General features: G+C 60.0%; 1 protein-coding gene across 3 annotated transcripts; it reads left to right on the forward strand.

The window, feature by feature from the left end:
• Positions 1 to 227: 227 nt before the first annotated feature.
• LOC137453450 (group IIE secretory phospholipase A2-like) lies at positions 228 to 11026 on the forward strand. 3 transcript variants are annotated; one of them, XM_068162701.1, is made up of 4 exons: positions 228 to 1270; positions 7471 to 7618; positions 9232 to 9338; positions 10697 to 11026. In XM_068162701.1, exons 2-4 carry the CDS (start codon positions 7518 to 7520, stop codon positions 10837 to 10839), a joined length of 351 nt encoding a protein of 116 aa, XP_068018802.1. In that variant the 5' UTR covers positions 228 to 1270; positions 7471 to 7517; the 3' UTR covers positions 10840 to 11026. The 3 variants fall into 3 exon arrangements, with proteins under 3 accessions (XP_068018802.1, XP_068018801.1, XP_068018800.1); XM_068162700.1 differs by lacking the exon at positions 228 to 1270 and adding an exon at positions 5799 to 5910; XM_068162699.1 differs by lacking the exon at positions 228 to 1270 and having other exon boundaries at positions 6850 to 7618.

An 11026-nucleotide genomic window follows, 5' to 3' on the forward strand; every position in this document is an offset into this window, starting at 1 on the left:
GGGAAGGGAAGGGAAGGGAAGGGAAGGGAAGGGAAGGGAAGGGAAGGGAAGGGAAGGGAAGGGAAGGGAAGGGAAGGGAAGGGAAGGGAAGGGAAGGGAAGGGAAGGGAAGGGAAGGGAAGGGAAGGGAAGGGAAGGGAAGGGAAGGGAAGGGAAGGGAAGGGAAGGGAAGGGAAGGGAAGGGAAGGGAAGGGAAGGGAAGGGAAGGGAAGGGAAGGGAAGGGAAGGGAAGGGAAGACACCTGCGCTGCCGAGGGCGCAATGGAAACCAGCGGCTCGGCTTCCCACGCAGCCTCCCGGCTCCCTCCGAGCAGTTTTTCTAACTGTTATTAATTTTTAGGGGGTGTTTTGGGTTTTTTTTTGTTTGGCTTCACCGCAGATTCTGCTGCTGCTGCCGCCGGGAAATAAAAGCAGAGGGTTGCGAAACTTCGCTCCTCGGTGTGATGGTCTGAGCCCAGCCGCCGCCAGCCATCCCCCGCCGCAGGCAGCAGGGGGAGGATGACCTCTTAGCTCCCGAGGAAACCAGCGAATCTCAGCGTGCTAGGAGGTGGAAGGGACCTCTGGAGCTCAGCCAGTCCAACCCCCTGCTCCAGCAGGGCAGCCACAGCAGCTCACCCAGCAGCACAATGCCCCAGGGGGGGTTGGAAGCTCTCCACACCAGGAGACTCCACAACCTCTCTGGGCAGCCTGCTGCAGGGCTCAGCACCCTCACACCAAACAACTTTCTCCTCCTGTTCAGATGGAAGCTCCTGGCTTCCAGTTTGTGCCCTCTGCCCCTTGTGCTGTCCCTGGGCACCACTGAGCAGAGTCTGGCCCCAGCCTCTTGCTCCCCACAGCTCCATTGCTCAGCTCCCCTCTGGGGCTGCTCTTCTCCAGGCTCTCAGCCCCAGGAGCTCTCAGCCTTTGCTCTTCACAGAGCTGCTCCAGGCCCCTCAGCATCTCTGTAGCCTCTGCTGGACTCTCTCCAGCAGTTCCCTGTCTCTCCTGAACCAGAGAGCCCACAGCTACACCCACACCTCCAGATGAGGCCTCACTAGGGCAGAGGAGAGGGGGAAAAGAACCTCCCTCATCCTGCTGGCCACCCTCTTCTTCATGCACCCCAGGACACCACTGCCCTTCGTGGCCCTGAGCTCAAACTCTGGGCTCAGGGTGACCTTATTGTCCATCAGCACCCTGAGAAGAGGAGCAGCAGAGAGCAAAGCAGCTGCCAGGGAATGCTGACTGCAACCCAGCTGGCAGGAGTTTCCTGAGTGCCACAGGTCCCTGGGAAAGGTTTGCATGGGGGAGGCCACAGCTGTGGCAGCAATGCAGCAGCACTGCACTCCCTCACAGTATCACTAAGGTTGGAAGAGACCTCAAAGATCACCAAGTCCATCCTGTCACCACAGACCTCATGACTAGACCATGGCACCAAGTGCCACATCCAATCCCCTCTGGAACACCTCCAGGGATGGGGACTCCACCACCTCCCTGGGCAGCACATTCCAATGGTGAATGACTCTGTGAAGAGCTTTCTCCTCACCTCCAGCCTAAACCTCCCCTGGCACAGCTTGAGACTGTGGCCTCCTGTTCTGGGGCTGCTTGCTATAGAGAAGAGACCAACCCCCACCTGGCTCCAAGCTCCCTTCAGGGAGTTGGAGAGAGCAATGAGGTCACCCCTGAGCCTCCTCTTCTCCAGGCTAAGCAACCCCAGCTCCCTCAGCCTCTCCTCCCAGGGCTGTGCTCCAGACCCCTCCCCAGCTTTCTTGCCCTTCTCTGGACACCTTCCAGCAGCTCAACCTCTTTCCTAACCTGAGGAGCCCAGAACTGGACACAGGACTCCAGGTGTGGCCTAAGCAGTGCTGAGCACAGGGCACAAGGACTTCCCTGCTCCTGCTGGCCACACTCTTCCTGCTGCAGGCCAGGATGCCCTTGGCCTTCTTGGCCCCCTGGGCACACTGCTGGCTCCTGTTCAGGCAGCTGTCAATCAGCACCCCCAGGTCCCTCTCTGCCTGGCAGCTCTCAGCCACTCTGCCCCCAGCCTGTAGCTCTGCCTGGGGTTGCAGTGGCCAAAGTGCAGCCCCCTCAGCAGCTCCCTGTCTCTCCTGAGCTGCTGAGTTCAAAGCTGGGCTCAGCACTCCAGCTGTGGCCTCAGCCCCGAGGAGCAGAGGGGATCCCCACCAGAAGATGACACCTGAGAGGTGATGCACCTCCCCCCAAGAAGCCTCTGCCCCTCTGCTCCAGCCCTGCAGCCTCCAGGCGCTGAGCACTTGGGGCAGGACAGAGCCCTCAGAGGCCAGGGGCGGTGCAGGGGGCAGGCGAGGAGCTGCGGCAGGGCCGGGCGCTGGCAACCTCTGCTGCGGGGGGGTGGCCACGGCTGGCCTCACCCCCAGGGCAGAGCCAAACCTCTCTCTCACCAGACAAGAATGTTCTGGCCCAATTCTGCAGCAGCCCCCTAGGAGCAGGCAGCTCAGGCGGTGGCTGCTCCCCCCCTGCCCGCTGCAACATCCCCACAGCAGTGGTGCTCTGTCCTGCACAGCAGCTCAGCAGGGCTGAGCCCAGGGAGGTCTCACTGCTGCTGACCCCTGGGGAGATGTCAGTGCTGCTGACCCCAGGGAGATGTCAGTGCTGCTGACCCCTGGGAGATGTCAGTGCTGCTGACCCCAGGGGAGATGTCACTGCTGCTGACCCCTGGGGAGATGTCAGTGCTGCTGACCCCAGGGGAGATGTCACTGCTGCTGACCCCTTGGAGATGTCACTGCTGCTGACCCCAGGGGAGATGTCACTGCTGCTGACCCCTTGGAGATGTCACTGCTGCTGACCCCTGGGAGATGTCACTGCTGCTGACCCCTGGGAGATGTCAGTGCTGCTGACCTCTGGGAGATGTCACTGCTGCTGACCCCTGGGAGATGTCAGTGCTGCTGACCCCTGGGAGATGTCAGTGCTGCTGACCCCTTGGAGATGTCACTGCTGCTGACCTCTGGGGAGATGTCAGTGCTGCTGACCCCTTGGAGATGTCACTGCTGCTGACCTCTGGGGAGATGTCAGTGCTGCTGACCCCTTGGAGATGTCACTGCTGCTGACCCCTTGGAGATGTCACTGCTGCTGACCCCTGGGGAGATGTCAGTGCTGCTGACCCCTGGGGAGATGTCACTGCTGCTGACCCCTGGGGAGATGTCACTGCTGCTGACCTCTGGGAGATGTCAGTGCTGCTGACCCCTTGGAGATGTCACTGCTGCTGACCCCTGGGAGATGTCAGTGCTGCTGACCCCTGGGGAGATGTCAGTGCTGCTGACCCCTGGGGAGATGTCAGTGCTGCTGACCACTGGGGAGATGTCACTGCTGCTGACCCCTGGGAGATGTCAGTGCTGCTGACCCCTGGGGAGATGTCAGTGCTGCTGACCCCTGGGAGATGTCAGTGCTGCTGACCCCTGGGGAGATGTCAGTGCTGCTGACCCCAGGGAGATGTCACTGCTGCTGACCCCTGGGGAGATGTCAGTGCTGATGACCCCAGGGGAGATGTCACTGCTGCTGACCCCTTGGAGATGTCACTGCTGCTGACCCCAGGGGAGATGTCACTGCTGCTGACCCCTTGGAGATGTCACTGCTGCTGACCCCTGGGAGATGTCACTGCTGCTGACCCCTGGGAGATGTCAGTGCTGCTGACCTCTGGGAGATGTCAGTGCTGCTGACCCCTTGGAGATGTCACTGCTGCTGACCCCAGGGAGATGTCAGTGCTGCTGACCCCAGGGAGATGTCAGTGCTGCTGACCCCTGGGGAGATGTCAGTGCTGCAATCCCCCTATCCTGTGGGGCTGAGCAAGGGAATCTGGCCACAGCAGCAGCCAGGAGACACTTTCTTTCCAAGAGGACTTGTGCTCTGGGCACTGGCACTGCAATTCCAACCTTGGTTTGCCCCAAAGCCAAAGCCAGCAGCACCAGGAAATCTGCCTTCAACCAGGCAGAAACCTTTGCCACCCTCCTCAGCTAGCAGCAGTCAGTCCTGGGGCCGACCAGGAACAAAGAGCTGCTGTTTGCAAGGCATAAATCATGGCTCAGACTCTCCCTGAGGTGGGAGAGGGTTGATCAGACAGGCAGGTTGCAGGCCAGGATGAGCTGAAACCTGCTCTTCCTGTTGCAGGTCTCCCTGTTTGATTCAGGTCTCCCTTTTGGATTCAGGCCTCCCTGTTCCAGACCTCCCTCTTTCAGGTCTCCCTGCTTGATTCAGGTCTCCCTGTTTCAGATGCTCCTCCTCAGGTTAGGAAAGAGGTTGAGCTGCTGGAAGGTGTCCAGAGAAGGGCAAGAAAGCTGGGGAGGGGTCTGGAGCACAGCCCTGTGAGGAGGGGCTGAGGGAGCTGGGGTTGCTTAGCCTGGAGAAGAGGAGGCTCAGGGGAGACCTTCTTGCTCTCTCCAACTCCCTGAAGGGAGGTTGGAGCCAGGTGGGGGTTGGTCTCTTCTCCCAGGCAGGCAGCCAGCCCCTGAACAAGAGGCCACAGTCTCAAGCTGTGCCAGGGGAGGTTTAGGCTGGAGGTGAGGAGAAATTCTTCCCAGAGAGAGAGATTGGCCACTGGGATGTGCTGCCCAGGGAGGTGGTGGAGTCCCCATCCCTGGAGGTGTTTAGGAAGAGCCTGGATGAGGCACTTGGTGCCATGGTTCAGTTGATCAGATGGTGCTGGGTGAGAGGTTGGACTTGATCTCTGAGGTCTTTTCCAACCTGGTCTGGTCTGGTCTATTCTATTCTATTCTATTCTACTCTACTCTACTCTACTCTACTCTACTCTACTCTACTCTACTCTACTCTACCCTAAGAGTGCTCCCAGCTGAGGGGGAGACAGAATCAGGGATCACAGAATAGTTTGGGTTGGAAAAGACCTTTAAGCTCATCCACTCCAACCATTCTCTGACTCTGCCAAGCCCAGGGCTAAACCCTGGCCCTCAGCACCACACCTCTGGGGCTCTGAAGCCCCTCCAGGGATGAGGACTCCACCCTGGGCAGCCTTTGTCAGTCTTTGAGAACCTTCTCAGTGAAGAAGTTTCTTCCAATACCCAACTTAAACCTCTCCTGGTTCAGGCTGAGGCCACTTCCTCTTGTCTTATTGCTTAGCAGTAGGGATGAAGGGATCAACCCCCACCTGCCTCCAACTTCCTTACAGCACAGAGCCAGCAGCTCTCCCCTCAGCCTCCTCTTCCCCAGGCTCAACCCCCCCAGCTCCCTCAGCTGCTCCTCCCCAACCCTCTTCTCCAGACCCTTCCCCAGCTTTTTGGCCCTCTCTGGACCTGCTCCAACCTCTCCATGTCCTTCCTGGAGTGAGGAGCCCAAACCTGACCCCAGCAGCAGGTCACCCTTCCCCCTGTGAGCCCAGAGGGCTCCAAGGCTCTCACTTAGGGTCCTGAGTGGGTGACTTGGGTCAGTGTTTTTCCATTTTGGCCCCAACTCTCTGTCAGGAGATTCTGGTCCTTTCCAGGGCAGGCTCTGCTCCAGGCAGCAGGAGTTGCAGCTCAGGGAGTGCCTAATTGTCCCAGCTCCCTGCCCTCTGGTAACCAAGACAAGAAAGAGGCAGATTGGAAGGCAGATAAGAAGGTGCCAGCTCGTCCCAGCCCGCTGCCCTTGTAACCAAGACAAGAGGACAATGCTGGCTCCTCCTGGCATTGCAACAGGGGCCAGGCAGGGGGTCTGCACCGCCAGGCTGCCCCCAGGTGCAGGGCATCCCTCGGGCAGGGCCTCCTTCCGTGCCCACAGCGCAGCAGCTCCGGGCAGGACTGTCAATATTTGCCCACTTTGGGCTCTGCACAGGAGGGGCCCCGGCAGGCAGGCAGGCAGGGAGAGCCTTAAAAAGGGGTGAGCAGAGCACCCGGGGCTCACCTCAGCACTGCAGCTGCCACCACCACCACCACCAGCAGCAGCCATGAAGATCTTCTTGCTGCTCCTCTTGTGTGAGTACCGCTCCCTGCCCCCGGGGGCAGCTCTCACCCTTGCTGCCAGCAGGCTGAGCAGAGGGCTGGAGCTGCCCTCCTGTGGGGACAGCCTGAGGGAGCTGGGGTTGTGCAGGCTGGAGAGGAGAAGGCTCCCAGGAGACCTCATTGTGGCCTTCCAGGATCTGAAGGCAGCTCCAAGAAAGCTGGGGAGGGACTTAGAGGTTGGACTTGCTGAGCTCTGAGGTCTTTGCCAACCTGATTGGTTCTCTGATTCCAGGATTCTGTGACTCTGGAGGGTGTCAGGGAGAGAGAGAATCAGAGAGTCAGTAAGGTTGGAAAAGACCTCAGAGCTCAGCAAGTCCAACCTGGCACCCAACACCTCCTGACAGCTAAACCATGGCTCCAAGAGCCACATCCAATCCCCCCTTGAACACCTCCAGGGATGGGGACTCCACCACATCCCTGGGACTGGGGGGGATGGAGCAGAACTAGAGATGGGGAGATTGAGATTGGCTGTGAGGAAGAAGTTGTTCCCCAGGAGGGTGGTGAGAGCCTGGCACAGGTTGCCCAGGGAGGTGGTGGCAGCCTCCTGCCTGGAGGTGTTTGCAGCCAGGCTGGATGTGGCTGTGAGCAACCTGCTGCGGTGTGAGGTGTCCCTGCCCATGGCAGGGGGTTGGAGCTGGCTGAGCCTTGAGCTCCCTTCCACCCCTGACAATTCCATGAGGCACTGGGGGGAAGCCCAATGCTTGCAATGTCCTCTCCACAAACATCATCTGCCCAGGGAGGTGGTGGAGTCCCCATCCCTGGAGGTGTTTAGGAAGAGCCTGGATGGGCTGCTTGGTGCCATGGTTTAGTTGATCAGGTGGTGCAGGGTGATAGGTTGGACTTGATGATCTCAAAGGTCTTTTCCAACCTGGTTAATTCTATTCTGTTCTATTCTATTCTATTCTATTCTATTCTATTCTATTCTATTCTATTCCATTCCATTCCATTCCATTCCATTCCACACTATTCCTATTCCATTCAAATTCCATTCCATTCCCATTCCATTCCATCCTACCCTGTCCTACCCTACCCTATCCTATCCTACCCTACCCTATCCTATTCCATTCCAATTCCATTCCATCCTATCCTACCCTATCCTACCCCCATTCCATTCCAATTCCATTCCATTCCATCCTACCCTATCTTCTCCTCTCCTATCCTACCCTATCCTACCCCCATTCCATTCCAATTCCATTCCATCCTATCCTATCCTACCCTATCCTCTTCTCTCCTATCCTACCCTATTCCCACTCCATCCTCTCCTCTCCTTCCTCTCCTCTCCCCATTCCAATTCCATTCCATTCCATCATACCCTACCCTATCCTATCCTATTCCATTCCATTCCAATTCCATTCCATCCTACCCTACCCTACCCTACCCTACCCTACCCTACCCTACCCTACCCTACCCTATCCTGTCCTATCCTACCCTATCCTACCCTTCTGGGGGGAAGGGGCAGGTGCTCCTTTTTGCCCCAGCAGGGTGGGATGGGTGCCTGCCCTGTCCCTAAGCCCTCCCCATCCCCCCCTGCAGTCACAGGGCTGGTCCTGACCAGCTGCAACGTGATCCAGTTTGGCTCCATGATCAAGCACCTGACAGGGAAGTCGCCGCTGGCCTACAACGGCTACGGCTGCTACTGCGGCCTGGGGGGGTCCAAGCAGCCAGTGGACAAGACTGACTGGTAAGTGAGGGCCTGGAGAAGGCCCACAGGGTGCCCCCCCAGCCCTTCTCACATCCCCCACCCCCCCTGGGTGCAGCTCCTGGGAGCTGAGGTAGCAATAGGTGGGGTTGGGGGGAAGTAAAACTCCTTGCTGGTCCTCATCCCTTGAGTTAAGGAGCTGCTGAGTGGCAGGAGCTGAGGGGAACAGTGCTTGGGCACCCCAGCAGCACTTGGGCTGGGGCCAGCCAGCTCCTGGGCTGACAAAGCAGCCATGAGGTGTCCTGCAAGGCTGCAGCATCAGCCCCAGAACAAGAGGACACAGTCTCAAGCTGTGCCAGGGGAGGTTTAGACTGGAGGTGAGGAGGAAGTTCTTCACTGAGCAAGTCGTTCGTCATTGGGATGTGCTGCCCAGGGAGGTGGTGGAGTCCCCATCCCTGGAGGTGTTCAAGAGGGGACTGGATGTGGCACTTGGTGCCATGGTCTGGTCATGGGGTCAGTGTTGATAGGTTGGACTGTATGATCCTCCAGGTCCTTTCCAACCTAAGTTATACTGTGAGACTGTGAGACTGTGAGACTGTGAGCAGCAGCAGCAGGGAGCAGGGAGAGGGCTCCGAGGGCTGTGCTGTGAGTCCCCCTCCCTGCCTCCTGCAGCGTGGGCAACACCGAGGAGAGCACACAGCCCCTACACCCAGCACCCATGGGAGAGGCTCCTCAGCAGGCCTGGGGACCCACTGGGTGTTCACCACCCTGCCATGGGCCCCAGTGCTCCCCCTCCTGTCCTTGCGGTGTGAAGGGGAGAGCTCCTTGCTCCCTGCCGCTCCCTGAGGGAGCTTGGAGCCAGGTGGGGGTTGTGCTCTTCTCCCAGGCAGGCACCCAGCAGCAGAACAAGAGGACACAGTCTGAAGCTGTGCCAGGGGAGGTTTAGGCTGGAGGTTAGGAAGGTGCTTTGCTGGTTGATAGTAGGCAGAACATGAGCCAGCAGTGTGCCCAGGGGGCCAAGAAGGCCAAGGGCATCCTGGCCTGCAGCAGGAGCAGTGTGGCCAGCAGGAGCAGGGAAGTCCTTGTGCCCTGTGCTCAGCACTGCTTAGGCCACACCTGGAGTCCTGTGTCCAGTTCTGGGCTCCTCAGGTTAGGAAAGAGGTTGAGCTGCTGGAAGGTGTCCAGAGAAGGGCAAGAAAGCTGGGGAGGGGTCTGGAGCACAGCCCTGGGAGGAGAGGCTGAGGGAGCTGGGGTTGCTTAGCCTGGAGAAGAGGAGGTCAGGGGAGACCTTCTTGCTCTCTACAACTCCCTGCAGGGAGGATGGAGCCAGGTGGGGGTTGGTCTCTTCTGCCAGGTAGGCACCCAGCCCCAGAACAAGAGGCCACAGTCTCAAGCTGTGCCAGGGGAGGTTTAGGCTGGAGGTGAGGAGAAAGTTCTCCACAGCAAGAGAGATTGGCCATGGGAATGTGCTGCCCAGGGAGGTGGTGGAGTCCCCATCCCTGGAGGTGTTTAGGAAGAGCCTGGCTGAGGCACTTGGTGCCATGGTTGAGTTGGTCAGATGGTGCTGTGTGAGAGGTTGGACTCGATCTCAGAGGTCTCTTTCAATCTGGTTAATTCTCTTCTCTTCCCTCTCCTCTCCTCTCTCCCCTCCCCAGGTGCTGCCATGCCCACGACTGCTGCTACAGGAAGCTCTCTGCCGCTCGCTGCAACGCCAAGCTGGCCACCTACAACTACTCCATCAGCGGCAGGAAGATAACCTGCAGTAAGGGACAGAGTGGCCTCGGGGAGGGCTTCCTCTCCTCAGCCAGCCCGGCTCGGACCCCACCGCCTGGGGCAGGGGTGGAGAGGAGCAGAAGCGGCAGGAAGAGGGGAGGGGGAGGTCGGCTGGAGCAGGCTGCTCAGGGGGGTGCTGGTGGAGTGACATCCCTGCAGGGGGTCAGGGAATGTGTGGCTGAGGCATTTGGGGCCATGGGCTACTGGCCAGGGGGTGATGGTTGGACTGGGTGAGCTCAGAGGGCTCTGCCAAGCCAAGCAGCTCAATGGCTCCGTGGTGAGGGCAGGCACTTAGTAGCCAGCAGCGGGGGGGAGCTCAGAGCCTGGAGAGCTGCCCAAGGAGGAGCCCTGCCCAAGGAGGAGCTATGCCCCTCGGCGCTAAAGGCCTGAGGGGACCCTCCCCACCTTGGATGGGCACCTGGCACTGCTCCCCTGGCTTCCACAGAGCAGGCACTGCCCCTGCAGGGTGAGTGCACCACAGCAAAGCCCTGCCCTGCAGAGATCCACAGATAGCCATCTGTGCACTCACAGGGGCAGGGAGCAAGGTAGAGCAGGGGAGAGGAGGGCCAGGGGCAAGAGGAGGGCAGAGGAGGGCCAGGGGCAAGAGGAGGGCAGAGGAGGGCCAGGGGCAAGAGGAGGGCAGAGGAGGGCCAGGGGCAAGAGGAGAGCAGAGGAGGGCAGAGGAGGGCCAGGGGCAAGAGGAGAGCAGAGGAGGGCCAGGGGCAAGAGGAGGGCAGAGGAGGGCCAGGGGCAAGAGGAGAGCAGAGGAGGGCAGAGGAGGGCCAGGGGCAAGAGGAGGGCAGAGGAGGGCCAAGGACAAGAGGAGGGCAGAGGAGGGCCAGGGGCAAGAGGAGGGCAGAGGAGGGCCAGGGGCAAGAGGAGGGCAGAGGAGGGCCAGGGGCAAGAGGAGAGCAGAGGAGGGCCAGGGGCAAGAGGAGAGCAGAGGAGGGCAGAGGAGGGCCAGGAGCAAGAGGAGGGCAGAGGAGGGCAGAGGAGGGCAGAGGAGGGCAGAGGAGGGCAGAGGAGGGCCAGGGGCAAGAGGAGGGCAGAGGAGAGCAGAGGAGGGCCAGGGACAAGAGGAGAGCAGAGGAGAGCAGGGGAGGGCCAGGGGCAAGAGGAGAGCAGAGGAGGGCCAGGGGCAAGAGGAGAGCAGAGGAGTGCAGAGGAGGGCCAGGGGCAAGAGGAGAGCAGAGGAGTGCAGAGGAGGGCCAGGGGCAAGAGGAGGGCCACCCAAGACACCTCCAAATCCACCTGTGGGCTGCGTACACCGCGGGGATGGCCCAAGAGCCCCCAGCCCAGCCCCTCCCACCCTTCACCTGACCCCACCCTCCCCCAATTTCCTTCCAGAATCCGGGAACTGGTGCCAAAAGCAGAGCTGTGAGTGCGACAAGAGGGCAGCAGAGTGCTTCCAGAGGGTAGTCAGCACCTACCGCACCTCCTACAAGCACTACCCCAACTCCCGCTGCAAGGGCAAGGCTCCGCGCTGCTAGGCGCCACACCGGCCCGAGGGGGTGGGAATTGGGGCGGGGGGGAAGGGGATTTTGCCTTCTCCTTGGTCAAACGGGGGCACAGCCTAACCCTGAGGCACCCAAAAGACCTTCCCCCTGCAGCTGGTGCCCGAGGGAAAGCTACTCCCCAGGATGCAACCCCAGGGAATCCCTGCAAGCAAATAAAGAT

The sequence above is a fragment of the Melanerpes formicivorus genome, unplaced genomic scaffold (genome assembly GCF_026170545.1).
Source record: "Melanerpes formicivorus ecotype bairdi unplaced genomic scaffold, bMelFor1.0.p_v2 SCAF_67, whole genome shotgun sequence".
Lineage (NCBI taxonomy): Eukaryota > Metazoa > Chordata > Aves > Piciformes > Picidae > Melanerpes > Melanerpes formicivorus.

Bases quoted from the DNA above. Each gene is read 5' to 3' on its own strand.
- LOC137453450 (XM_068162699.1), top strand. From the start codon at position 7,425: ATGGGTGCCTGCCCTGTCCCTAAGCCCTCCCCATCCCCCCCTGCAGTC. The intron at 7,619-9,231 runs GTAAGTGAGGGC...TCCCCTCCCCAG, and splicing joins CCAGTGGACAAGACTGACTG to GTGCTGCCATGCCCACGACT. The intron at 9,339-10,696 runs GTAAGGGACAGA...ATTTCCTTCCAG, and splicing joins CGGCAGGAAGATAACCTGCA to AATCCGGGAACTGGTGCCAA.